The sequence below is a fragment of the Leucoraja erinacea genome, chromosome 9, assembly GCF_028641065.1.
Source record: "Leucoraja erinacea ecotype New England chromosome 9, Leri_hhj_1, whole genome shotgun sequence".
Lineage (NCBI taxonomy): Eukaryota > Metazoa > Chordata > Chondrichthyes > Rajiformes > Rajidae > Leucoraja > Leucoraja erinaceus.
In genome coordinates this window covers 31,024,613-31,052,398 of record NC_073385.1, presented here as the reverse complement: position 1 = coordinate 31,052,398, position 27,786 = coordinate 31,024,613, and the positions used below count along the sequence as shown (strand labels likewise).

Here is a 27,786-nt window from a genome sequence, read left to right as displayed (position 1 = left end):
TGTGGTTTCAAGAATTTTTATTTTTTTTTTAAACACTGGACCCAAAATGCATTTTTGCAGCTGAATCGACTTCCCAGTCAAGCACCTGCAATTTCAAACTCTCACATCCACCTGTCCCAAAAAAACATCCCCAACAGCACTGAGAGCATTAATTTAATGCCGTCTTTTTAAGCCTTTAGTAATTACATCTTAACATATGTTTTTGAAACATGCAGTATTTTGATTAATAATATTAAACTACATCAAGTAACTGCTCAAATATGTTTGATGCAACATATAGATATAGTAACATTATTTTTGTAAATGTAAGTTTAGAACATAATTACTAAAATAATCAGAATATTACTTCTAAACTAGTTTGCCGCAGAACATGAACATCTCTACTTCTCTGTGGAATATGCTCTCTTCATCAATGGAGGAGGTGCTTTACTAGTTTCATACATCATTTCTAGTGGTGGGTTATTCAGGCAGCACCAGTCAGGAATACGACCTGTCTGGCTGTAATATTCTTTGGAGACTGAACGACTACCCAAAATGTCTTGCAGAGCACCAAAAATAGCTCCTGAGATTAAATAAACAAAAAAAATGTTAAAACTCAATCATATTCTCTGCTATATAAATCTCTCAGTGCATGTATATTATTTACCTGTCATCATGCCATGATTAATGCACAATATAAACAGCACATGAAAGCTGAATTACAGAAGGAAAGTAACTTTTAAAAGTTGAATAAATTCGTAATATTTTTTCATTTGATCTGACATGAAAAACCGCATCGATATATAAAGACTAAACATAAAAATAACCAATATAAAGTACCACTTAAAAGATTAGGAATAGGAATGTCTATGTCAGCTTGGATTTTTTGAAAATTACTAAAGGACAAACAATGTTGACCCATGGTCAATGGTTAATTCTCAGACCAGAGGATAATGAACAGCAGTGTTTCCCAAGGATCTATTGTATAAAAACTATTTACTATTGGAATATAGAATTTTTGAAATCGCCAATGATACCAAATTTGTTACATATGAGAGAAGTGTTTGCACTAATACCTATTGCCTACAGCAATACACAGGTTCAAAACATTCGTTTGGGAGACTGGTGGGATAAATTTGCTAGCTACTGTAGGGTTTCAGCCTTTTTGTGCTTGGTTCGTAGCAACATTTCTGCATCTTGCAGAGCGATCAGAACAGTTGTGTTAAACACCCTGGTTTAACTACATGTTGCTCTGGATTGGTCTATGTTTATAAATATTGGGTGACTGCATTTCCGGCATCAAAACGGTTCAGGTTATAAACAGTTCTCAAGAACAGAACCCATTCGTTATCTGAAACGGATTGGTACACATTAATGAGCAGATTGGACTGATGAGTGATGGATGGAATGTAATACAGAGAATGGAGAAACTGAACACAGTACTCCATGTGGCCTTACCAACATCTTGTACAAATGTAATATAATGACCAAACATCTATACTCAATAAGTAACTCAGCGGGTCAGGAGCATCTCTGGAGAACATCGATTAGTGAGGTTTTGGGGTGGGAGATTGAAACCTTCACATGGTCCACCCTGTTTCGACTAATGCAATCAACCCGACGTGCACAAACAAATAGATCAAATAGAACAGGTTGACCTACAACTTTAGGCTGTGCACGCCATATGCAAGAAGAAGTGAGGTTTTGGGTCATGATCCTTCTTCAGACTGACTGTGTGTAGGAGTGTGGAGCAAGCTGGAACAGAAGAGGTGCAGGACAAATCCTGGCAGGTAATAGCTTTTTACGGGTAGTAGGGCGTGGGGAGAGGTAAATGTGGACAAATGGAGTTAATAAAAATAAAGGAATTTAGGTGGAAGAGGAAGAAGAGGGTTTGTAGTTACCTAAAATTGGAGAATTCAATGTTCATGCCATTAGACTGTAAGCTACCCACGCAGAATATGAGGGTTTTTTTCCTCCTGTTTGTGGGTGACTGCACTCTAGCAACGGAAGGCCCAGGACTGAAAGGTCAGTATGGGAATGGGAAGAGGAGTTAAATTGGGTAACAACCAGGAGATTGTCTTAGCAGCCAAAGTAAATTTTTGGCAAAGCCTGCCGGGTCTACACTTGGTCTCACCGATGTACAGGAGGCCACATTGGGAACACTGGAGACAATATATGAGATTAGAGGAGGTGCATGTGAACCTCTGTCTCGCCTGAAAAGACTGCTAATGAGGTTAAAGGAGGTGAACGTGTACCTTGATGATGTTAGAGGAGGTGCACATGAACTTCCAGAGATGTTGTCTGACCTGCTGAGTTACTCCAGCACTTTGTGTCTTTTTTCGGAAAAGGTCCTACCCTGGTTTGATTACCAAAATGTAACATCTCACCCTTATCTGCATTAAACGCTAGTAAATAAATTGTAAGGTAAAATTTATAACTTAAAAAAAGTCAATTAAAATTATGTTGGGGTATTGATAAAAAATTGCAATAGCCTGGAAAATTTGCTAGTCCAGCACCAAAGTTCTGATCTTGCAGGATTATTGTACTTATTGTAATTCGTTGCTTTAGACCTTTGGCAATCCTGGATAAATCTAATGTATAAATGCATTAAGAGACCTCATCATATACTCAATATTAAACTAGGACAGCAATCAGCAGAAATAGCCAGCAAAATATGTCAGAGATTTACCACTTTGCATCATTCCCACAGTTGACACACATTATATACACCTAAGCAAATTAGAAACACAGAAAATAGGTGCAGGAGTAGGCCATTTGGCCCTTCGAGCCTGCACTGCCAATCAACATGATCATGGCTGATCATCCAATCAGTACCCCGTTCCTGCTTTCTCCCTATATCCCTTGATTCCGTTAGCCCTAAGAGCTATATCTAACTTTCTCTTGAAAGCATCCAGTGAATTGGCCCCCACTACCTTTTGTGGCAGAGAATTCCACAGATTCACAACTCTCTGGCTAAAAATGTTTTTTCCTCATCTCAGTCCAAAATGGCCTATCCTTTATTCTTAAACTGTGACCCCTAGTTCTGGACTTTCCCAACATCCTGCATCTAGCCTGTCCAATCCTTTAAACATTTTATATGTTTTTAAGATAAAATTGTCTTTTGATACAATAAAAATACAACATTTAATATATATATATATAGATGTTCTACGTAGAACTTATTCTCACCTCCTAACCAAGCAACAGAATTTGGTTTTGCAGGTGGAGTATGAACTTTGAACGTCTTGGTAGCCAACACTTCTTTGTATTTTGGTTTCTCCACCAGACACCGAATTTCAGCCATAATACGATGTAGGAAGCCAGGCAGCATAGCAGTTCCACCAATGATCACAAGATTCTCTGCTAGATGTTTTCTTGTGTCAATAGGGCACTGGTAATAAAATTAAACAGAAATATCATTAATGTCCTTCTAGTTCTCTAGTTTCTCAGAATTATACCCTGCATATATCGATACATAACCTGGCAGTGATCGATACATAACCTGGCAGTATCACTTGTACCAGAGGCCAACAGACAAGCAGTGGCTCAGAAATATTTATAAATCACTGAAACGTCACCTATCCATGTTCTCCACAGATGCTGCCTGACCCGCTGAGTTACTCCAGAACTTTGTGTCTTATAAATCTTTATCTTTATTTTTGGATTGTCCAGTTAAATAAATGGAGGCATTTAAAGAGGTAGATAAATATTTGAAGGATTGGGGAATTCAGGGTGATAGGAGTTGAGGCCTGGGGTACTTTAGCCATCATCATAAAGGAAGATAGAGCAGCTGGCATAATTATTTTCGTGTGCTCCATTTTTCAGATCTGCTTTTCAAAATCACCTACAAAACAGGGATAGTAGTTTGCTGTAAAGAACTTTACAGTATTCTGAGAACATTAATATTGTATGTCTGCAAATTCATCCCTGCGCAGAATACGCAATAGGAGGTCCCCAGGTTATGGAATGGTTACATTCCTGAGAACTGTACACAAACTGGATTTTTCCAACTCGAAAAAGAACAACTCCCCCCAAAATCACATGAAATCTTATGCATCAACGGTCTTAGGGACTGATTTGCAATGAATAGACTGGGGAAAGTCAGCATAGATGTTAGGAGTTATTACCAGCAAGTGAACATAACAAGAAGAAAATATGTGCTAACGAGAAGTGGCTCAGGTTTGTTACATTTGATATTATCTGATGGTGAATTCGGAGAAGACATTGGCTTTCTTTCTGCATGAACTCTGCATTCTGTAACGTCGGATTTTCACATCAGGTCTTTGTAATCTTTGCATTTAGCAGTAGCATCTAATGTTCTCCGCCAGTACGATTTATACAATTGAAATACAAAGCACTGCTGATACTTTATGGTGCACATTTTTAATTTAAAGCAGCATCATACGACTGAAGAGCAGGTTTCGGGGGTAGATGTGCAATATCTTGTATCATTTTACAGATCCATTCTTTCTTTTTGACTATCCCAAATGCAAACTTTTTTGATTACAATATAGCATTTTAACTCTTATTTTTCACATATTTAAATGACCAACAATATTATATTATCAAGAAACTAAGAATCTTTATAAAAATAAAATAGATTTATGACATACAGCACAATACACCTTACCTGTAAAAGTGAATCAAGGATTAATGTTGCAATGGATTTTTCTTCATTATCTTGTTCAAAAAGCATTTCAATTACAGAATCTCTACAAATAACAAAGGTATAAAAATATCCGTGAAATGCAAATTCAATCACTTTACTAGTTTATAATCATGTTACAAATATCCAATTTATAGCATAAATCAATGGTAACAACGTAATCTCAAAATAAAATGGAAATGTGGGAAACATTTATGAAAAGACTAAGATAACAAAATTCACAAGTTAATTTCACCAGAATAGTTTTCTTTAATATAAAACTGCAGTCAGCCTTTTTGTCTTTTGCTTGAGCAAGTTCTTTTTAAACTAATTTTATTTTGCCAAGAATGTGATGTGCTGCGAATTTATGGCCGTCACAGCAAAATATTTATTTGTCATATTTTCCTGAGCACAGGAGGCGGCAGCGGCGGTGCCGGCTAATTAACCTACTGAGCCTATGCCGGCTCTCAGAGCACTTCCATCAACATTATTCTCTCAATTATTTCCCTTCACCTGTTTTCTCGCACAATCCCATCAAATACTGCTGATTCTTTCAGTCAACTGCACTGGAGGCAGATCGCATCAGCAAATTAACCTACCGACCAACCAACCTTTGGGTTGTGGGAGCAAAACGCTATACCTGGGGGAAACCAATACAGTGTCAAGAAGAATATGCAAATTCTACACACACAGAGCTGGAGGTCAGGTTGAACCCTGGATATTCCAACAGTAAACCTAACTGTGTTGCTCTGGTCACTTGTAGATTCTCCACTAGAATATGATGAAAGAAAGCAAGTCTACTGCACTGAGAATTATGGAATTATTTAGTTTGGATCCTTTGCATCCATTAATCTTATTTCTGCCCCCCTTACTTTCTCTGACTTTTATATTCATGGATATCTTTATGCTCCACTTTTAAATTTACATTCATGTCTTAAAGATACTTTTTGGTATTTATTCTCCTAATTATTATGAATATGAACCCACTGTTTTTTACCATCAAACTTTTTTTCCAAAAGCTTCACCATTCCCTATTCATCAGCCATGGGGGAGTTACGGAGGAGTCTGGCTGTAACAGAGGCTTAGGCCATTCTGAAACAGCTAACATCAATCAGAGAGAGCAATGTGACTCTCTCTTCTGCACTCTAGTTTCCTTTCTCCTTTGCACTACCCCATATGTGGTATAATTTTATCCCCATGAGACTTCTGCAATTAGAAGCAAAATCTTTGGTTGAATACATTCTTTACCTCCTACCCTAACCACAGCATGATACCAAAAAATGAGCTTTGGCATCACCACCTTAGCAGAGATTGGATAATTCAGTAGAGACCATGGATCAAACAAAGATCATGTTATTATTTATGGATCTATAACACACTGGACAGTTTTAACAAAGTCACCGAGGAAATCTAATTTAGCTATTTTTTATTTCTTCACTTTTTCCCCCACTGGTTAGTTTAATTTTCTACCTATTTCTCCCTCCACATATTCTTCACTGGATATACTGACGATTTCTCAACTGAAAAACAATCCCAAATCCACTGCTTTCTTTTTTGCACTTTGGTGTCAAGCTAATTGATAACAGGACTTCATCGGTAGTCAGAAAACTCAATTTAAACATCAGTATACTATGTCAGGCCACCATTTTTATCATAACCTGCAGAAAAAGCTTTTATGAAAGTGATCCAACCTGACTGATCCTTTGACATGTAAAATCCTCTCTCCATCCAGTGGGTATGCCACATCCGGAGGTGATTGTGGGCGCTATAAATAAATATGAAGTAGACATTATTGTCATATAGAGATAACTTGTTATTCTCTTGTTGATCAATCTTTACTATTTTGTTGCAAAATAAAGGAGCCAGTCATCAACTTTAGGAAGTTGGGTGGAGTACATGCCCCAGTCTATATCAATGGTGCTAAAGTGCAGATGGTCAAGAGGTTCAAATGTTTAGGTGTAAATAACGCAAACAATTTGTTCTTGTCCAACTACGTTGACACATTGACCAAATCCTCAATTCCACAGAAGGCTAAGGAAAATCAGCATGTCTCCAAAGATTTTGCCGATTTGATCAGGCCGCATTTGAAGTATCGCATGCAGTTCTGGTCACCTCATTACAGGAAAGATGTGGATGCTTTGGAGAGGGCACAAGGGGAGTTTTAACAGAATGCTTTCAGGATTAGAGGGTATTAGCTAGGGGAGAGGTTGGATTGACTTGATTGGTTACTCTGGAGCTTCGGAGGTTGAGGGGAGTATGTAAAATTATATATAGAAGTATATAAAATGATGAGAGGCATTGATAGGGTAGACAGTCAGAACCTTTTTCCTCAGGGTGGAAATGTCCAACACCAGAGGGCATAGCTATAAGATGAGAGGGGGAAAATTTCATGGAGGGCAAGTATTTTATTTATTTTTTTTACACAGAGAGTGGTGGGGGCCTTGAACGCATTGCCAAGTGAGGTGGTGGAGATAAATACGATAGTGGTGTTTAAGAGGCTTTTAGATCGACAAATGGAAGTGCAAAGAAAATAGGGATATGGATCATGCACAGACTGATGAGATCAGTTTAACTTGGCATCATGTTTGACACAAACACTGTAGGCGGAAGGCCCCGTTCCTGTGCTGTACTGTTTTATATTCTAATTTCCACAGATGTACCATAAAAAGCATCCCATCAGGATGTGTCACAGGTATGGCAACTTCTCTGCCCAAGACCACAAGAAATTGAAGAGAGTTGCGAACACATCCCAGTCCATGACACAAATTAGCCTCCCCTCCCCATCAATCGATTCCATCTATACTTCATGCTACCTCGAGAAAGCAGCCAACCCTCCATAATCAAGGAACCCTCACGCCCCAGTCATTCTCTCGTCCCCTCTCCTGCTGGGCAGAATATACAAAAGCTTGAAAGCACGCAAAACTTAATTCAAGAACAGCTTCTTCCATGCTGCCATGAAGTTCTGAAATGCACATTTCATACACGATGCAAGAATTCACAATCTTTCAATCTACCTTGCTGTGACCCGTGTACAGTTTTAATCTCCACTTTCTCTGTAGCCGTAACTCTATTCTGCGTGCTGTTTCTTTTCTAATTGCACTACCTGTTACACTCATATATGGTATGAGTGTACCATTTTTTTTCACTGTTTCTCAGGATAAGCGACAATAATAAACCAATATCAATGCTACTTACCTCAGCTTTTCCATCAATGTTAAACTTGGCAGCTTGAATTTTCTCACCCCGTTGGAGATCACTAACAAAGCAAGTACGAACTGTAAGACAAATTTCCCCCAAAGTTTAAGTTATCCTGAAACACATGTATATTGAGTGTTAAACTGAATGAAATCGGCACTTATTTGGTGCAGTTAAACATTCAAAAATAGTACAGTTAGGGACTTAAATTAAAAACATGCCCTTTGTATTTCATCCAAGTTTTCAATGAGAATTCTATTTCCAAGTAGCTTAACCACATCTTTTTAGTGTATCAAATCTTATATTAAAGTATAATTTAAGAGGAAAGCACACAGAAATGGCAGGACGCATGGCAGCATTGAAGTATAGAGAGATCTTAGGGGGAAATCTGTTGTTTCCCAAAAGGAGCGCCACAAGTAGATAGGATGTAAAGAACATTGGTCAGGGCACTATGTTTAAAAGTACTTGCTGGAGTTTTGAAGGATGAGTGGATATCTCATTGAAACCTGCTGAATATTGAAAGGCCTAGATAGAGTAAATGTGGAGAGGACGTTTTCACTAGTGGGCGAGTCTATACCAGATGGTACATCCTCAGAATAAAAGGACGCACTTTCAGAATGGAGATGAGGAGGAACTTATTTAACCAGAGCGTGGTGAATCTGTGTAATTCATTGCCATAGACGGCTGCGGAGGCCAAGTCATTGAGTATGTTTTAAACGGAGATTGATAGGTTCTTGATTAGTAAGGATGTCAAAGGTTACGGGGAAGAAGACAGGAGAATGGGATTGAGAGGAAAAATAGATAAGCCACAATCGAATGGTGGAGCAGACTCGATGAGCCGAATAGCCTAATTCTGCTGGTATGCTGCTATCATCAAATTGCAGATGCATACACTTTGGTAGGCCAAATATGGAGTATTGTGCAAAGTCCTAGTTGTCGCATTACAGGAGGAATGTGGAGGTCTTAGCTTGGGTAACTTATTTTTCTTGCCTCCTCTGCCACTTTTTCTTTCAGCTCATTTCATATACCCACCACCCCATGTGTGAAAAAGTTACCCCTTAGCTTCCTATAAAATCTTTCCCCCATCATCTTAAACCTATGCCCTTAGTTCTTGATTCCCCTATCCTGGGAAATAGACTCATCCTTTCTATTCTCCTCATGATTTTATATGGCTCGAGAAGACCATTCCTCAGTCTCCTTCGCTACAAAGTATAAAGTTCTAGCTTGGCCAACCTCTCTCTCTCTCTATAGCACAGCGCCTTGAGTCCTGGCAACATCCTAGTAATGTTACTCTGCACTCTTTCCAACATAACGGCATAATTAATGGCAGATTTACAGTACGTGATAAGAAAATATATTTGCTGCAAAATGTGATTAGAATGAGTTTTGTGCAAAATTGTTTGCAAAAGAGACTGCAGATGCTGGAATCTGGAGCAAAACACAAATTTCTAGGGCTCAACCATCAATTTGCCTTCACAGATGGTGGTTGATCTACTGAGTTGCTCTGGTAGTTTGTATTGTGCAAGGTTTTTTTACCTTTGATATCCTCTATGGTTTCTTCTGGAAGTGAGCCTGTTGAAAAATATTTGGGAGCAACATTAAACCCATGCTGTGTAATATTAAACTATTTAAAAATTAATAAATGACTAAAATATTAATTACTTAAAATGTAATAACTTGTATTTGCATTGAGGCTAATAGACAGAACAACAATTACCGTACTTCCCGGCAGTGAAGATGCTATTTTTTTACCCAAAACTAATGCACAAAAATTTACCTGCATCTTGGAGGTTGAAGGTTAGGTTGTTAGCCAAGAAAGATGGACTTGGCTATCCCTCAGTACAGCAACATCAAGAACGAAGTTACTGTACTGAGAGATAGGCAAGTCTATTCTTCATTCATGGCAGCTGATGGGAAGTGGCTGTAAAGTGGGAAGCGGCTGTAAAAGGGCAGCGCTGCTGGGGGGTGGGGGGGGGGAGAGAGTTCCAGCGGAACCGGCCGGCACCTTAGCGCCTTCTGCCGTCTGGCCGGCCCGCCACGGTGTCCTTCAGCACAGGTGCAACCGGTGGAGTTGGTGGGTAACTACTGGGCTGGGAAGGCTGGCTCTCCCTCTCCCCATGTCTCTCTGGTCTGGGGTAGGCGACCTGTGCGCTACAGCCAGTCCCAGGGCAGGCGACCTGGGAGCTACAGCCAGTCCCGGTGCTCGCAGTCGACCTGGGAACTGCAGCTAATCCCAAGGACGTGAGGGATCTGGGAACTGAAGCCAGTCCTGGGGACGCTAGGGATCTGGGAACTGCAGCTAGACCCGGGGCACGCAGGCGATGTTGCCAAACCCTGGACTAAACCAAACCCTTGATCCTGTCCCGCCATCCTTTTCTCAAAATTTAGCAACTTAAATTGGGGGTGCGTCTTCGACGCAGGTGTGTCTTCATTGCGGGGAAATACGGTACTCTTCCAAAAGGAATTAGTTGAAGACAATACATTCTGAAATCAGAAAGAGGTTCCCCCCCCCACCCCACCATAAAATAGAATCTTTATTGCATCATCGTTAATGAACCATCAAAGTATTTTTATTCAAGACTTACTCATCACGGAAGCCAACCCTTCTCCAGTATTAGTCCCCGTGTCCACAGTACATTCTTCCAATAACCGGGCCTGCAACTCCCTGCAGTAATAAAATATGTTGAACTATTCCAGCTTCAATCATTAATTTAATAAAATAAATGTGTTTTAAATTGAAATACTTACTTGTGGATTGCTTTTCCTCCCAGTGGAAGTGCTTCCCATGCATTCAAAATCATAATTCCTTCATATATCTGACAAAGCTAAGGTTACATTTCACATGGACAATAATCTTAATACACATTAATACTTCGAGTCACTATTTGTTTGCTGAGACACAGGGATTTTTTCCTCCAACTACCCAACAAAAACAAGACTAGAGCCCCAATTAAATCTCTATTTGGTAGGCTTTCCACAAATTCCGTCATTTGGGATCCAGTACCAACCTGATTTTCCCAGTCTACCTACATATTGAAATCTCCCATAACCACTTTCTTACATGCAGAATGTATATCCTGATATAATTTGTACCCTACATCCCAGCTGCCGTTCAGAGGCCTGTATATAACTCCCATCAAGGTCTTTTTACCCTTGCAGTTCCTTAACTCAACCCACAAGGATTCGACATCTTCTGATCCTATGTTATCTCTTGCTGAGGATTGAATTCCATTCCTTACCAGTAGAGCCACTAACCCCTTCTGCTCATCTTTTCGATTGGATGTATATCCAGGGATATCCAGGGATCTTCTGGAGAGTGCCTGCAACATTCACTTTTAACTACATTTTCTACATCTATCCTATTTTTCCACAGAACATTCCTAGTACAAATGCCTTTTAGAAATAAATGACAACCGGGTCTATTTCAATTGTTTCATATTCTTAAGCAGCTTTACTGCCTTATATTAATAATTTTACCAATAATTGGATGACAGAATTGATGGCATTATGGCCAAGTTTGCAGATATGTGGGGGGGAAATCTCATTGAAACCTAGCAAATAATAAAAGGCCTAGATAGAGTGGATGTAGAAAAGATGCTTCCAGTAGTTGGATAGTCTAGGATCAGAGGGCAATTTCTTAAAATAAATGGACGCCTTTAGAATGGAGATGAAGAGTGAGTGCTTTAGCCAGTGCCTAGTGAGTCTGTGGAGTTCATTGTGTGCGGAATTCATTGCTACAGACGGCTGTGGAAGCCAGGCCATTGGGTATTTTTAAAGCAGAGTTTAATAGGTTCTTGATTAGTAAAGGGAGTCAAAAGTTTTGGGGAGAATGGTGTTGAGAGGGAAAAAAATCAATCAACCATAACCGATGGATCAAATTGATGGACCTAATTCTGTTCTTACGTCTAACTGAAGAAATACTGTTTGGAATATAACATCCCAACATAACCAGTTCCCTAACCTAAAAAATGTTACATCTGGCACACTCCTATCCTGGACATTAATTGTGGTTAATTTAAAATAATATAGTTGAGAATATTGTACAAATCCTTTATTTCTAATGACTACCTTTCCATATCTACTTATTTTCCTCATTCATTGGTTTATTCTAAAGTAATTTAATTTACCTTTCCTATTTAAATATTTTCTTCAAAATGCTACTACTCAACAATTGAAAGTCAAATTTCTGTTATTTTAAAACTGCAAGACAATAGCACTAAACTAAAAATGCCATTGAAAATTCAGCACAAATGGTAACGCAGTTAATGAATGATTAAATTCAAATGTGACTGGCAGAATATGAAGGTACATCACAAGAATGCATGTATTCAGAATGTGGCAAGAAGGCAGTCCTTTGAACTATACTGGGGGGAATTGAATGTATTTATAAAAAAAACAGGAAGTTTGGGCTCATTATAGTAAAATCTTTCTTTGTAAAGTCACATCAGAATGGCATTACATTCAGTCATTAATTTGCTTGACAACCATGCTTTTCTATTTATTACTATGACTGTTTTACCACAATATATATTGATGATGGCCAAACAAACTAAGTTGTTAGTAACCAGCTAACAACTGATTTCATCTTTCATGGAAATAATTTCCAAAGGATACTGGTAATGCTAGTGCTTCTGTATATCCACAATCTAATACCACAGCAGAGTTGATACCAAGAGTCAATAGCGACATAAGATGGCATGGAGCAAAGAGCACTGAAGGAACCTGGAAAAGCAAAATGTGGAAATAATACAACTCGTTCCTTAATTTTAAAGGAAAATTTAAATGCAATACTTCAAAAATATTTACTTCTCAACAAATGCAGTATAATAAAAGTTAAGAAGGACACCATAATTAACAGGGCAGAAAGCTCAGGAAGGGATAGGAGAGTATGGCCAAGTGAAATAGGAATCGATGTGAAAGGTGAGAGGAGTAATGGATTAAAAGAATGATATATGAATGCACAATGTTTAAGAAATAAAGTGGATGAGCTTGAGGCTCAGTTAGAAATTGGCAAGTATGATGTTGTGGGAATTACAGAGACATGGCTGCAAGAGAACCAGGGCTGGGAACTGAATATTCAAGGTTATACGTCCCATCGAAAAGACAGACAGGTGAGCAGAGGGGGTGGGGAAGCTCTGAGGAATGAAATTCAGTCCCTTGCGAGGGGTGACATAGAATCAGGAGATGTAGAGTCAGTATGGATAGAACTGAGTAATTGTAAGGGTAAAAAGATCCTAATGGGAGCTATCTACAGGCCCCCAAACAGTAGCCTGGATATAGGGTGCAAGTTGAATCAAGAGTTAAAATTGGCATGTCGCAAAGGTAATGCTACGGTTGTTATGGGAGATTTTAACATGCATGTAGACTGTGAAAATCAGGTTGGTACTGGACCCCAAGAAAGGGAGTTTGTGGAGTTCCCCCGAGATGGATTCTTAGAGCAGCATGTATTGGAGCCTACCAGGGAGAAGGCAATTCTGGATTTAGTGTTGTGTAATGAACCAGATTTGATAAGGGAACTCGAGGTAAAGGAGCCATTAGGAGATAATATGATAAGTTTTAATCTAAAATTTGAGAAGGAGAAGGGAAAATCGGAAGTGTCAGTATGACAGTGGAACATGAGGGAGGAGCTGGCCAAAGTTGACTGGAAAGATACGCTAGCAGGGATGACAGTGGAACAACAATGGCAGGTATTTCTGGGAATAATACAGAAGCTGCAGGATCAATTCATTCCAAAGAGGAAGAAAGATTCCAAGGGGAGTAAGGGGCGACCATGGCTGACAAGGGAAGTCAAGGACAGTATAAAAATAAAAAAGAAATATAACATAGCAAAGATGAGCAGGAAGCAAGAGGATTGGGAAACTTTTAAAGAGCAACAGAAGATAACTAAAAAGACAAACGGGGAGAAAAGATGAGGTACGAAGGTAAGCTAGCCAAGAATCTAAAGGAGGATAGAAAAAACTTATTTAGGTATGTGAAGAGGAAAAAAATAGTTAAGACCAAAGGTGGACCCTAGAAGACTTAAAAAGGTGAATTTATTATGGGGAACAAGGAATGGCAGACAAGTTGAACGGGTACTTTGGATCCATCTTCACTAAGGAAGACACAAACAATCTCCCAGATGTACTAGTGGCCAGAGGACCTAGGGTGACAGAGGAACGGAGGGAAATTCACATTAGGCAGGAAATGGTGTTGGGTAGACTGATGGGACTGAAGTCTGATAAATGCCCAGGGCCTGATGGTCTGCATCCTAGGGTACTTAAGGAAGTGGCTGTAGAAATCATGGATGCATTGGCGACCATTTTCCAATGTTCAGATTCAGGATCAGTTCCTGTGGATTGGAGGGTAGCTAATGTTATCCCACTTTTTAAGAAAGGCGGCAGAGAAAACAGGGAATTATAGACCAGTTAGCCTCACATCGGTGGTGGGAAGATGCTGGTGTCAATTCTCAAAGATGAAATAGCAACACATTTGGATAGCAGTAACAGGATCGGTCCGCGTCAGCATGGATTTACGAAGGGGAAATCATGCTCGACTAATCTTCTGGAATTTTTTGAGGATGTAACTAGGAAAATGGACAAAGGAGAGCAAGTGGATATCGTGTGCCTGAACTTTCAGAAAGCATTTGATAAGGTCCAACATAGGAGATTAGTGGGTAAAATTAGAGCACATGGTATTGGGGGTAGGGTACCGACATAGATGGAAAATTGGTTGGCAGACAGGGAACAAAGAGTAGGGATTAACGGGTCCTTTTCAGAATGGCAGGCAGTGACTAGTGGGGTACCGCAAGGCTCGGTGCTGGCTATTTATAATGTACATTAATGATTTAGATGAAGGGATTAAAAGTAACATTAGCAATTTTGGAGATGACACAAGGTGGGTGGAATTGTGAACTGTGATGAGGATGCTATGAGAATGCAGGGTGACTTGGATAGGTTGGGTGAGTGGGCAGATGCTTGGCAGATGCAGTTTAATGTGGATAAATGTGAGGTTATCTACTTAGGTGACAAAAATAGGAAGGCAGATTATTATATGAATGTTGTCAAATTGGGAAAAGGGGAGGTACAACGAGATCTGGGGGTCTTTGTTCCTCAGTCACTGAAAGTAAGCATGTAGGTACAGCAGGCAGTGATGAAAGCTAATGGCATGTTGGCCTCCTTGAGTACAGGAGCAAAGAGGTCCTTCTGCAGTTGTACAGAGCCCTAGTGAGACCACACCTGGAGTAATGTCTCCAAATTTGAGGAAGGACGTTCTTGCTATTGAGGGAGTGCAGGTTAATTTCCGGTATTGCGGGACTGTCAAATGTTGATAGAATGGAGCGGCTGGGCTTGTATACTGTGGAATTTAGAAGGATGAGAGGGATTCTCATTGAAACATATAAGATTATTAAGGGATTGAGGCAGGAAACATGTTCCTAATTTTGGGGGAGTCCAGAACCAGGGGCCACAGTTTAAGAATAAGGGGTAGGCCATTCAGAACAGAGATGAGGAAAAACTTTATCACCCAGAGAATTGTGAATCTGTGGAATTCGCCGCCTCAGAAGGCAGTGGAGGCCAATTCTCTGGATGTTTTCAAGAGAGAGTTAGATAGAGATCTTAAAGATAGCGGAGTCAAGGATATGGTAAGAAGGCAGGTACGGGGTACTGATTGTGGATGATCAGCAATGATCACATTGAATGGCGGTGCTGGCTCGAAGGGCTGAATGGCCTGCACCTATTTCTATTCATTAGAAGGTCACTACTTTTTTGACTATATTATTCATGTTCTGCATTCCATCCAGATTAAGAGCAGGTTTCTATAGCGTGGCACTCCATCTGGTGGTATAGCAAAGGATTGAAACCTGATCAACAATTTAAAACACGATAAACATTTCTCATCACATCACTTCCATTTTAAAATATTGAATTGTATTCCTGTTTCCCCCATACTGCATCTAATCTTTTTGAGTTGCTAATTTTTTTTTCAGTTTGCAATTTACCTGTTCAAAATTTCCTAATGCCGCTAAAATCTTGCCTCTCAGAGCACACGAGAGGCCCCAAAAAATTTTGCTCAACAACTTTAGGCATAAAAATAATTTTTCATGATTTCAGGAAAGTAAACTATACTCATGACTGCAAAATAGATTAAAAACTGAATTGATTGCAGCAGAGGTTTCCAAATTTGTTCAGGAAAATTGCAAAATCCACAAATTACAGAGAAAAATTATTTGTCAGCAGCAGATTTGTGTGGTCTGCAAATTAGCAAACATTTAACTAATTTCCAATTAGGTTCTGCAGTTAAAGGTTCAAAGGTTTGTTTATTGTCAATTGTACCAGTTAAGGTACAGTGAACCTCGAATCTCAGATAACGATCTCAGATCTCAGGCCTGATCTCAGATAACAATGAGAAGGCTGGTCTGGCACTCTGGTGTCAGGACAACAGCCTCCTCTTGAATATCAAAAAAACTAAGGAGCTGATCGTGGACTTTAGGAGGGCACATCATCCGAGGACGTACACACCATTGAGGATAAATGGGGATACTGTGGATAGGGTGAGCTGTTTTAAATACCTGGGAGTCCACATCTCTGAGGATATGACATGGACATCACACGCTGCAGCACTCGTGAGTAAGTCAAGGCAGCACCTTTACCACCTCAGGCAATTGAGGAAATTCAGAGTGTCTATGGGGATCCTCCAGTGCTTCTACTCAGCGGCTGTGGAAAGCATCTTGTCCGGAAATATCACGATTTGGTTTGGGAACTGCTCTGCTCAGGACAAGAAGGCTCTGCAGAGAGTAGTGCGTTCGGCCGAACGCACTATGGGAACTACACTCGCCCCCCTGCAGGAACTATACATCAGGAGGTGCAACTCCAGAGCCAACAAGATCATGGGAGACCCCTTCCAACCCAGCAACGAACTGTTCCAGCTGCTACGGTCAGGCAAACGCCTCCGTTGCCATACTGTGAGAACGGAAAGGATGAGAAGGAGTTTCTTCCCAGAGGCCATTAGGACTGTAAACTCCTATCTCACCAGGGACTAACTTTACTGTACCATTTTACTGTTGTGTGGTGTCTTTTTTAAATTGCTGGTTTTTTCCCCCCCTTTTTCTTAACTTCCACAAATATGTAATAAGTGAATATGTGATTCTGTTCCATTCTGTTTGTGGTTTGATTGTTTTTTTTGCACAATCCGCGAACATTGCCACTTTCATTTCACTGCACATCTCGTATGTGTATGTGACAAATAAACTTGACTTCACTTGAATTACCTTACTAAGAAAAAGCACCAAGACACACAACTACATAAAAGTTAACAAAAACATCCACCTCAGCGGATTCCCAACATTCCTCACTGTGATGGAAGGCAATAAAGTCTAATATTTTTCCCTCTTTATTCTCCTACGGTTGGGGCAGTTGTCCCATCCGCAGTCGGGGCAATCGGAGCTCCCGCAGCCAGCGATCAAAGCCCCGGCTATGCTGCGGTTGAAGCTCCTGCAGCTTGGAGCTCCCGAAGTCGGTCCATAACAAGAGACCACGAGCTCCACGATGTTAAAGTCCACAGGTTCCCGCGAGTGGAGCTCCGAGGTCGATTCCCGACAGGGACCGCCAGCTCCACGATGTTAAGTCCTGCAGGCTCCCAAAATCGATCTCCAGCAAGAGGCCGCCAACTCCATGATGTTAGGTCGCAGTACGGACGGATATGATAGGGAAAAAAAAAAATTGTATCTCCGTCGAGGTAAGAGATTAAAAAGTTTCCCCCAACTCCCACCCCCTCATAAAATAATCTAAAGAACACTAAAACATACATTTAACACATACTATAAAACAACTGTTGGCGAGGAAGCCATTGCAGGCGCCACCTGGTGGTCAATTATTCATTGCCTAATTCCTTTCGGTTTGAATGCATCGCAAGCAACTGGTTCCTACCTCAAAGTGCTTAAAGAAAACTTTAGTGAGTGTTTCTCTGAAGTGCGATGGACACAGGATAGATTCAATGACTACAACTCGACGATCCCTTGGATTTACTAGCAAATGTCTGATAAGAGAGCAAAAAAAGATATCATGAAATACAAATCAAATAAAAACAATTACAAACCATAGCTGTTTATTAGAAATACAAATTAATTAATAATGACATAGTTAAGGTGAACCATACTGCAATTTAGAACATATTGTTAGCGGTAGTTATTTAATTCCAAAGTAAAAGGAGGTGGTGTATGGAGATCAGAGTAGGTTTTACAGACATGGTTCCCCACACCGTGATTTCACTTTAATTTAGAGATACAGCACAGAAACATTCGGCCCACCGAGTCCGTGCCGATCCCCGAACACTAACACTTTCCTCCACACTATCGGGCCAATTGTAAATTCACCGAGCTAATTCGCCTACAAATTTGTACATCTTTGGAGTGTGGGAGGAAACCGGAGATTCCGGACAAAATCCACACAGGTCACAGGGAGAACGTACAAACCCCCTATGGCAGCACCCCTTAGTCAGGATCAAACCTGGGTCCCTGGTGCTGTAAAGCAGCAACTCCACTGCTGTGCCACCCTGCTGCCCTGATATCTCCTAAAAAAATGTGGGCGATTATTTTCTACAAGAACTCAGAGAAATAAAATTGTATGGTCCTATGAATCTATCTTCTATGACGTTACGGCAGAAGAACTGATTTTCTTCGATTCAACCCCAAACTGAAATTTTACTATGTTGTCTTGTTTTATATATTAAAAAAAAGAATGTAAAAAAATAGCATACATTCTATCAGTCAGATCGTTAACTATACAATTAAAGGAGTCAAAAGATGGCACTGTCTTATAGAGAACGACAAATTCCGTAACAAAGTACAAATACACCACCAATATTCCCTTGGTTCCAGAGCCTTGCGGGATTATCTGCTTTGCCAGACCAACAGAGATCATGTAACAATAATTCAACAATACACCTCTGACCCACTAATTATACACCATCTGCATCTCTAAAACACAATGGATGCTAGAAACTTAAAAAAAAACAAATTCTAGATGTAAATTAAATGTGAATTAAATGATTCAATGGCCACGACTGTCACTTGGACTTTGCTTAAACGCCATAGCAAGAATTAAATGTAAGCAAAATAAGCTAAAAATCACGCAAAGAAATCATCATCAACAACTGCAGATGTAAACAATATATTATTTTGGGACAGAGACACATATTTGGCATGAAACATGGCATTTGTGCCAGTCATTTTTTTTAATTTGCTCTACCTGATTATCACCAGGTTAAGAAAAAGCACCATTATAACACGATGGCAGCCTTTCCAACAGTCTTTCTGTCTTTTCATCTTTTTTTTGTTATTTTTAGTGTTTTAAAAGTTTGAGTTAATGTTGTCTGGTTTGTTTTATGTGGGTGGTGGAGGAGGGGACTGGGGAAACTTTTTTTCCATGTCTTACCTTGCCGGAGATGCTATTTTGTTCCAGATCGTAGCTCCGGTCGCTCTGCGGCCTAACATCATGGAGCTGGTGGCCTTGCTCGTGACTGACTTTGAGCCCCACCGTGGAGACATGGACTTACCCTCAGAGCCAATCCCTTGCCTGGGTTCGACACTCCAACCCGCGGCTTGCGGATTTCACCATCGAGGAGCTTGCAGTCTCGGGTAGAGACCGATGTCGGGAAGCTCCAAACGACGCGATGGTTTTGACCAGCCCCGGCCCGGGGTCCGATCGCCTGGCCGGTGTGAGCTGAGATTCCCCCCCCTCCCCTCCGATGCAGGGGCTTGAATGCTGCCGGCTACTGGAGCCAAGATCGCCCTGTCAATGGAAGGTTCGGGTCCCCGACCGCGGGAGAACAAAGAAGGGAAGAGATTGAACTTTTTTTCGCCTTCCATTATAGCGAGGAATGTGGAGGAGTCACTATGGTGGATGCTTATGTTAAAATGTATTTTGTGTGTTCTGTTGCTTTTTATTGGTGTGACTGTATGGCTAATGAAATACCTCATATGTTGCAAAACATAATAATACTTTATTAGCTAAGTATGATTATGATTACCTAAAGTACAGCATGTGAATAAATTCCTTCAAATATCCATAAAGTTCTTCTGTATTGATGTTATATTGAACTACTTTAACAGCCTGCAAAACAAAAATTTGTAAACAAACATGAATGATCAACATTCCAGATTCTTTACTTGGGAGTTTATAATCATTGCAAGTCTATTCTGATTAATCTCCCTAAAGGAATTAACAAGACAAGAACTATTCCACACAAGTGTTATACTCTTAACCACATAACACTTACTTATTAATGCATGACTGTGCCTACAAATATTCGCTATACAGCTCATTTACTTGCCATGTGAGAAACAGAAGGAAAGTTGTTAATAACATGTCTTATCAGCTGCCTTGGTATAATCCTAAAAAGAGAAAGTGCTAGAATTGTTCAGCAGGTCAGGCAACATCTCTGGAGAACATGGATAGGTGACCTTTTAGATCAATTCCCTTCTTCAGACTGCTTAGTAAAATCTTAGCCTCAAGTCATGAAATCTCTTCTAAGGTAAAATATAAAAGAAAAAAAGGCATGTTTTTCACAATCCCGCCATCTGGCAATGTCCATGAATGAGTCAAATTGTAATCACAGCTTCAAGCTGTGCAGAGAGCAGCCTCACAAACAACAAAATTATCATTTGTTTTAGCGATAACAAGTGATAAGCACCAGCCAGGACAGAAGACATAGACTGTCTGCTCTTCTTTGTAATCATTGCATGTGATCTCTCTTCAGAGAGAAAAAATGTCTTGAATTAACATCACCTGTAGAAGAAATCATCCGATTTCAATTTGGTAAGCCATACTCATGACTGTAGTAATATCATGTACACATATTACTGTTTCTTTACCAAAAAGGAACCAATTACACATCTCAGTACCTTCACATACTACAGCTTTTCAAGGATGCTGCCCACTAACAACTTGAAAATAAACTAAGACTGGGCAATAAATACTGGCCTTGCCTTAAGCTATGTCGTACAAGTTTTGATGAAATTATCATTTAAAAACAAAAAGTACACTAAAAATGTCAAAGATTAACAAATTTTAATAAATCTGTAACCTCCATTTCAAAGTTCAATCATAAATCAGATTTGTCAATGAAATTGCAAGTTTCCGTATTCTACCCAGTAGCATTCTTGCAGCAGATGCAACGACCCTAAATATGACACATCTTAGAGGTGTTCTTAGTAAGCTACAGGTGCACAACCTTTTATCCGAAGTTCCAAATAACGAAAAGCTCCGAATAGCGGACATTGTTTCGGTTCTTGAAGAAAGGTCCTTGAAGACGTTCACCGAGGGCGGCCCGCAGAGGTGACAGCGGAACCTCCGGTCGGTCCTCGAAGAAAGGGGAACTAAATCCCCATTCATAAAAGAGAAGGTGAGGGTATATTGCGCGGGAGGGTTAATAATTGACAATCTGCTGCTGCCTGCCCACTGAGTTAAAAAGTTCCCACGCAAAACTCACGATACACTGTGTATCGTGAGTTTTGCGTGGGAACTTTTTAACTCAGCGGGCAGGCAACAGCAAATTGTCGCTCCCTTCAGTTTCACCCCACCTACACCCCTCTGCTTCCCGGCCATGTGTGTGACCGCTTCCCTCCCCTCTCCAGCTCCCCGCCCATTGCACCGGTGCGGGGGCTTTGCACTGTCTTCACGTCGGAGCCAGTGCCAGTCACCGGAGATGTCAGGACCAACGGGACACCGGCCCCCAGGCCCACTGCAAGCACGGAGATCCCAGAGACCCACAGCCAGCAGCAGCCCAGCCCCGTTCCAATTCCAGAGGAACACGCTCCCCGTAGGGACAGAAGCTGATGGTGTGCAAGGTACGTTTTGGTCTTGAGGTTGCAGATGAGGGGGCGCAGCTCGGGCTGTGGTGACTCCGGCCGGAACTGAGACTGGGAACTGTGGGGTTGTTTGCAGTTGCAGAGGGAGGGGGCAAGGGCGGTACAGTTCCCAGTCTCAGTTCCATTCCAGGGGGGTGACCGGAGACGTTAGGACCAACGGGACACCGACTGCAAGCACGGAGATCCCAGAGACTCACAGCCAGCAGCAACTCTAGCCCAGCCCCGTTCCAACTCCAGAGGAACCCGGGTTGTGGTTGAGGGGGCGCAGCTCGGGCTGTGGGCGAACTGCCACTTGTCGCTGTAGTGGTGCATTGGGGAGCGGGTTCTTGTTGGTCCTGACGTCTCCGGCCATCCCCCTGGACAGGAGCTGAGAGACGTCAGGACCACCAGAAGCCGCTCCCCGATGGGCCGCTACGGCGACAAGTGGCAGTTCGCCCACAGCCCGAGCTGCGCCCCCTCATCGGGACACCGACCCCCAGGCCCACTGCAAGCACGGAGATCCCAGAGACTCACAGCCAGCAACAACTCTTGCCCAGCCCCGCTCCAACTCCAGAGGAACCCAGGTTGCGGATGAGGGGGCGCAGCTCGGGCTGTGGGCGAACTGCCACTTGTCGCTGTAGCGGCCCATCGGGCAGCGGATTCCTCTGGAGTTGGAGGGACAGGGAGACACAGCGGCTTTTGAGAATGGTGGGCAATCACTTCCAAAGTTCTGCCCACACAGTCAGTACACCTCTCCTACACTTGTCTCCCGCACTAAGATCATCTCGCAGAGAATGATCCCAGCCTAACCCTCCCTATTCTCTCCTATTCTGCAAGAAAAAACTACATTGACGACTCAAACTCGTGATCGAGTAACTGCCGGGATCGAGGCGCAAACTCGCGACCTTGCGGATATGAGCCGAGCACTCTACCACTGCGCCAGCCGTTAAAATCTACGCTAAAAATCTTCCATTCCGAAAGCCGAAAAATTCTGAATTACGAAAAGTGTCTGGTCCCAAGGCTTTCGGATAAAAGGTGAAAAATAAAAGATAAAAACCTATGGTTTTAAATAGAGAATGTGTTACACCGAAACAAGTAAAATCGTCAATGCTGATCAGCAAATATTTAAATGTTTAAAGACTGCAGGCAGAAAACTGCTTTTCAAACTATTTATCTGCGGAATAATTACAAGATACTTAACAGTTATATCTGAAAGACGTGCGGGTTTGAATGTTAAATGGTCTCTGTGAAAATTGCCCCAAACGTGAAGGGGTGAATGAAAAAGTAGTGTAACAGAATTAGTGTGAATGTTTAGCATGGACACAGTGGGCTGAAGAGTGTTTCCGTGCTGTATCTCTAAACTAAATAACAGAACTATAAAAAACACTTTGTTAAATCCATGTGGATACTGCCCGGATGTCTTATATCAATATTAAGCATCAAAATGGAAAAATATACAATTTAAAACAGCCTAATAATCTTACATTCCTAAGTCAGTCCAAAAGTGGATTTTAAGAGCTGGCTTTATACGCAATTAAGAATTTGGATATTTCAGAGGTTGCCGATACAGATTTCAAGCAAAAAATCTCCGAGTATATGTAAAGCTATAAATGTTGACCACTGACTCACAATTCAACTCTTTGACATTTCATGGGCTGGGAGTCAATATTTGTGGCAGTATTGCAGACTTACTAATCTTCAAGAATATGGAAGCAAGTTTAAATTGGGTATGATTTTCCAATTTTTTTTCATTATAAACCCAGCAAGAAAAATGCCCTTTAGCCTACCTTGTCCTTGCCGACCAAGTTTGCACACTGGGCAAGTCACATTTGTTTGCATTTGGCCCATAACAGTCTAAACCCTTCCTATTCATATATCAGTCCAAATATATTTTTAATTGGCAATTTTACCACTTCTACAGGTTCCTTTGACAGTTAATTCCAGATATTGACTATTCTGAGTGAAAAAAGTCAATTTCTGGACCTAAAATCACTCATAATTGAAAATAGATATTTTGATGAAAATGCAGATTTTGAAGTAGTATGCAATTTAAAAATGTAGAGTTTTGAAGGTTATCATAAATATTGTATTTGGTGAGCATCTTACTATATGCTGAAACTTCTGAATGTACATAGTGTAAGCAGAGGAGTAAATCTTACCTGGGTTATACCCGGCTTCTTGATTTCGCTGGGGATGATACATCTTGGTCCACTTTCTCCAGCAAAACCACATCTAAAAATTGAAGAGAAATCTTCAAAGTACCTGATACAACTAAATACTATAATTAATAACAATTGAACATGCATTGAAACTTGATTGGGGTAATTTGTCTAGATTGAGCTTTAGACCCTAACAGTAGGTTGATCTCCTTAACAAAAAAATGATAAGCTGACATAGAAATTAAACAAAGACTAATTTGACCTCCTTTCGTTTCATTTGGACCTCAAGGGGTCCAAATGACAATTAAATGTATCTTGTATCTTGTATCTTGTAAAATGAGGGGTTTATACCATGAGGAAAGAGCGAGACTCATCTTATGAGTTTACAGGACTGTGTATTAATTTGATTGAAATATATACATTTAGGTTTAGGTTTAATATTGTCACATGTACTAGAGGTACAGTGCAAAGCTGTGTTTTGCATGTTATCCAAACTGATCAGATAATACATAAATACAATCAAGCCAAACTTAAATACATAAGATAGAACAAAGGGAAAGATACGGAGTGCAGAATATAGATCTCAGTATTATAATGCATCAGTTCCATAGACAAAGTATAATGTCCACATTGTGTGAAGTGGCGAATCAGACAGTAACCTGGCTTATGGGGGGACAATTCAAAAGCCTGGTAACAGAGGGGAAGAAGCTGTTCCCGTGTAGGGGGATGAGGGCTTTCAAGCCTCATTATCTTCTGCTGGAGGGGAACAGGCATAAGAAGGAATGACAAGAGTGGGACAAGTCTTTGATTAAGTTGACTGCTTTTCCTAGGCAGCGGTGGGAAGTCTGCTGTGATGGACCGGGCGACAACTACAACTTTCTGCGGTCTTGACCATTACTATTTCCGAACCATGCTGTGATGCAAATCAACAGTATGCTTTTTAAAGCACCTGTAAAAAATTGTAAGAGTCTTCTTAGCTGTTGCATCAATGTGGTTAGTCCACGATCGAAGGTTCTTAATTATAATTTAGAGTCACATCTAGTTGGGCCAAGCGAACGGGTGCCTGCCATCCTGCACTCATTTTAATGGTAACCCCTGAGTACTAGAAAACACTAACTAAACTATGAAATCTTGATTGCACGAAGGACTTCTGTTGTTTTTTACATTAATGTTAAACCAATTTTTTTGTTGTTGTTTATTATACTCTGAGCATTGTATATTGCTGCAAGTTAGAATTTCATGGTTACCATGTTTCATTGGGAAAGGGGGAGATGCAGTGAGACCTGGGTATCATGGTACACCAGTCATTGAAGGTAGGCATGCAGGTGCAGCAGGCAGTAAAGAAAGCGAATGGTATGTTAGCTTTCATTGCAAAAGGATTTGAGTATAGGAGCAGCGAGGTTCTACTGCAGTTGTACAGGGTCTTGGTGAGACCACACCTGGAGTATTGCGTACAGTTTTGGTCTCCAAATCTGAGGAAGGACATTATTGCCATAGAGGGAGTGCAGAACGGTTCACCAGACTGATTCCTGGGATGTCAGGACTGTCTTATGAAGAAAGACTGGATAGACTTGGTTTATACTCTCTAGAATTTAGAAGATTGAGAGGGGATCTTATAGAAACTTACAAAATTCTTAAGGGGTTGGACAGGCTAGATGCAGGAAGATTGTTCCCGATGTTAGGGAAGTCCAGGACAATGGGTCACAGCTTAAGGATAAGGGGGAAATCCTTTAAAACGAAGATGAGAAGAACTTTTTTTCACGCAGAGAGTGGTGAATCTCTGGAACTCTCTGCCACAGAGGGTAGTTGAGGCCAGTTCATTGGCTATATTTAAGAGGGAGTTAGATGTGGCCCTTGTGGCTAAGGGGATCAGGGGGTATGGAGAGAAGGCAGGTACGGGATACTGAGTTGGATGATCAGCCATGATCATATTGAATGGTGGTGCAGGCTCGAAGGGCCGAATGGCCTACTCCTGCACCTAATTTCTATGTTTCTATTGCACACATGACTCCTGACAATGGTACTTTATTGTCACATATACCTCAATCTCAATTTTAATTGAGTAGTCAAAAGAACTGGACTCTGGAGCATTTAGATTTACAATACTGACAAGTTATATTTGGAAAAATAACATCGCCCACCGGCCGCTTTGCGTCAGATGCGCCGCGGTTTGTCGTCCATTTGTATCTCCTTCTCCCAAGACACTGGGATGGGTTTTATTTATGGGACGTCCGGCCTGGCGGGTTTATACTAGCAATTGTCACCGCCTGGAGTTTATACCCAACTGGGCCTGCACTCATCCGTTCCCCTCGCCCTCCGCCACTCACTTGGTGTAGGCGGCCCCCAGGTCGATCACCACCGCCGTCTTCTCGCCGCCGGTGCCCAGCCCCTCGAACATCGGCATCCTGCGCCTGACCGAGCCGCTCGTTCACCCGCCGACAGCGAGCGAGCGAGCGAGCGCCAGACCCGACCCTCTCGCGGCCGAAGATACTAGGCCGCTATAGGATCTTTGCTCGCGGCCTCGCGAACCAAAGATCTTTGACGCGAACGACCACCAAGCTCTCCACTCGCGGTCGCGCGCACGCTCACCAAGCGCTCCCCTCGCGGCCGCGCGCACGCTCACCAAGCGCTCCCCTCGCGGCCGCGCGCACGCTCACCAAGCGCTCCCCTCGCGGCCGCGCGCACGCTCACCAAGCGCTCCCCTCGCGGCCGCGCGCACGCTCACCAAGCGCTCCCCTCGCGGCCGCGCACGCGCGTCAGTCAACAACAGCCGGCGCTCGAGACCGCCTGTTTGTATTTCTTACATATTCACATCAACAGACCCCCCCCCCCCTTCCTTTGCTTTTCTTTCTTTCATGATCGTTTTGTTTTTGGATTAATTTGTCGAGAAATAAGTTTCGAGATTTTTTTTCGTCGGGCACTAATGTGAACTCCAGAAATCGGCAGCGGGTGTTGAGCGAGTCCACAGCAGAGGTTGGGGTAGTCAGTGTTTCCATACATGGTACAAATGCTGCAAATGTATTATCATGCCTTTGCCTGCAATTTCTGTCCTTTTGTGTTTATGCAGGTGTATATTTTTTAAAGAAAGTACCAAATTTTATAAAACGTGGCTATTTGTTCGATTCAACCTGATTTGATCTTAAATTTGGAAGAATGAGGGGGGACCTGATTGAAACATACAATAGTGAAAGGCTTGGATAGAGTGGATGTGGATGATGTTACCACTAGTGGGAGAGTCTAGGACTGGAGGTCAGCCTCAGAATGAAAGGACGTTCTTTCAGGAAGGAGATGAGAAATTTCTTTACTCAGAAGGTGGTAAATCTGTGGAATTATTTGCCACAGGCGGCTGTGGAGGCCAAGTCAGTGGATATAACTAAGGCAGAGATAGATGGATTCTTGATTAGTACAGGTGTCGGAGGTTCTGGGGAGAAGGCAGGAGAATGAGGTTAGGAGGAAGAGATAGATCAGCCATGATTAAATGGCGGAGTAGACTCTTATCACTGGCTCAATTGCACTTTATTGTCACGTATATAGATGCAGTGAAATTAGTTATTTTGCATCAGAGTCATGTAATTCATGCAGGAAGAATGAAAAGGGAAAAGGGTTCATCCAGATGTTCCTTTCACACTTCAGCTAGTAACCTGAACAAAAGGTTTGACCTAAGAGGAGAGATGAAGCAGACTGGGCCTGTGAAAAGCTGCAGGCCCCAATGACCTGAACTCCTTTTACGCTAGTTTTGAGAGGGGCAACACCACCCCAGGTCTGCCGACTATCGACAATACCGCCAGCTGGCTGGCTACCGAAGCTGAAGGGGGGAATGTGCACACATTCTCGCTGTCCGAGCACGACGTGAGGAGGGCTCTGACACGGGTGAACACGAGAAAAGCTGCAGGCCCCGATGGCATCTTGGGGCGAGTACTCAAGTCCTGTGCTACGCAGCTAGCTCCAGTGCTCACTACATTATTCAACCTCTCCCTGGACAAGTC

The 27,786-nt window shown here is 41.6% G+C and overlaps 2 protein-coding genes across 2 annotated transcripts in view; one reads left to right on the top strand and one right to left on the bottom strand.

The window, feature by feature from the left end:
- actr10 (actin related protein 10) lies at nucleotides 1–26,355 on the bottom strand. The gene is made up of 13 exons (XM_055640491.1): nucleotides 26,128–26,355; nucleotides 23,801–23,873; nucleotides 19,823–19,905; nucleotides 17,722–17,830; nucleotides 12,434–12,541; nucleotides 10,568–10,635; nucleotides 10,405–10,484; nucleotides 9,356–9,391; nucleotides 7,820–7,899; nucleotides 6,316–6,389; nucleotides 4,610–4,691; nucleotides 3,169–3,370; nucleotides 1–562 (listed from the first exon to the last, which is right to left on the bottom strand). Exons 1-13 carry the CDS (start codon nucleotides 26,202–26,204, stop codon nucleotides 381–383), a joined length of 1,254 nt encoding a protein of 417 aa, XP_055496466.1. The 5' UTR covers nucleotides 26,205–26,355; the 3' UTR covers nucleotides 1–380.
- A 240-nt stretch (nucleotides 26,356–26,595) lies between these two features.
- LOC129700200 (armadillo-like helical domain-containing protein 4) overlaps nucleotides 26,596–27,786 on the top strand; it is a 94,611-nt gene continuing 93,420 nt past the window's right edge. The window contains exon 1 of the mRNA XM_055640483.1: nucleotides 26,596–26,801. The gene's annotated coding sequence lies outside the window, so the exon portion shown is untranslated. The remainder of the gene's footprint in view (nucleotides 26,802–27,786) is intronic.

Bases quoted from the DNA above. Each gene is read 5' to 3' on its own strand.
- actr10 (XM_055640491.1), bottom strand. From the start codon at position 26,204: ATGCCGATGTTCGAGGGGCTGGGCACCGGCGGCGAGAAGACGGCGGTG. The intron at 17,831-19,822 runs GTAATCATAATC...CTCTCTTATCAG, and splicing joins ATTCACATGCTGTACTTTAG to ACATTTGCTAGTAAATCCAA. The intron at 3,371-4,609 runs GTAAGGTGTATT...TTTTATTACCAG, and splicing joins TCCTTGATTCACTTTTACAG to TGCCCTATTGACACAAGAAA.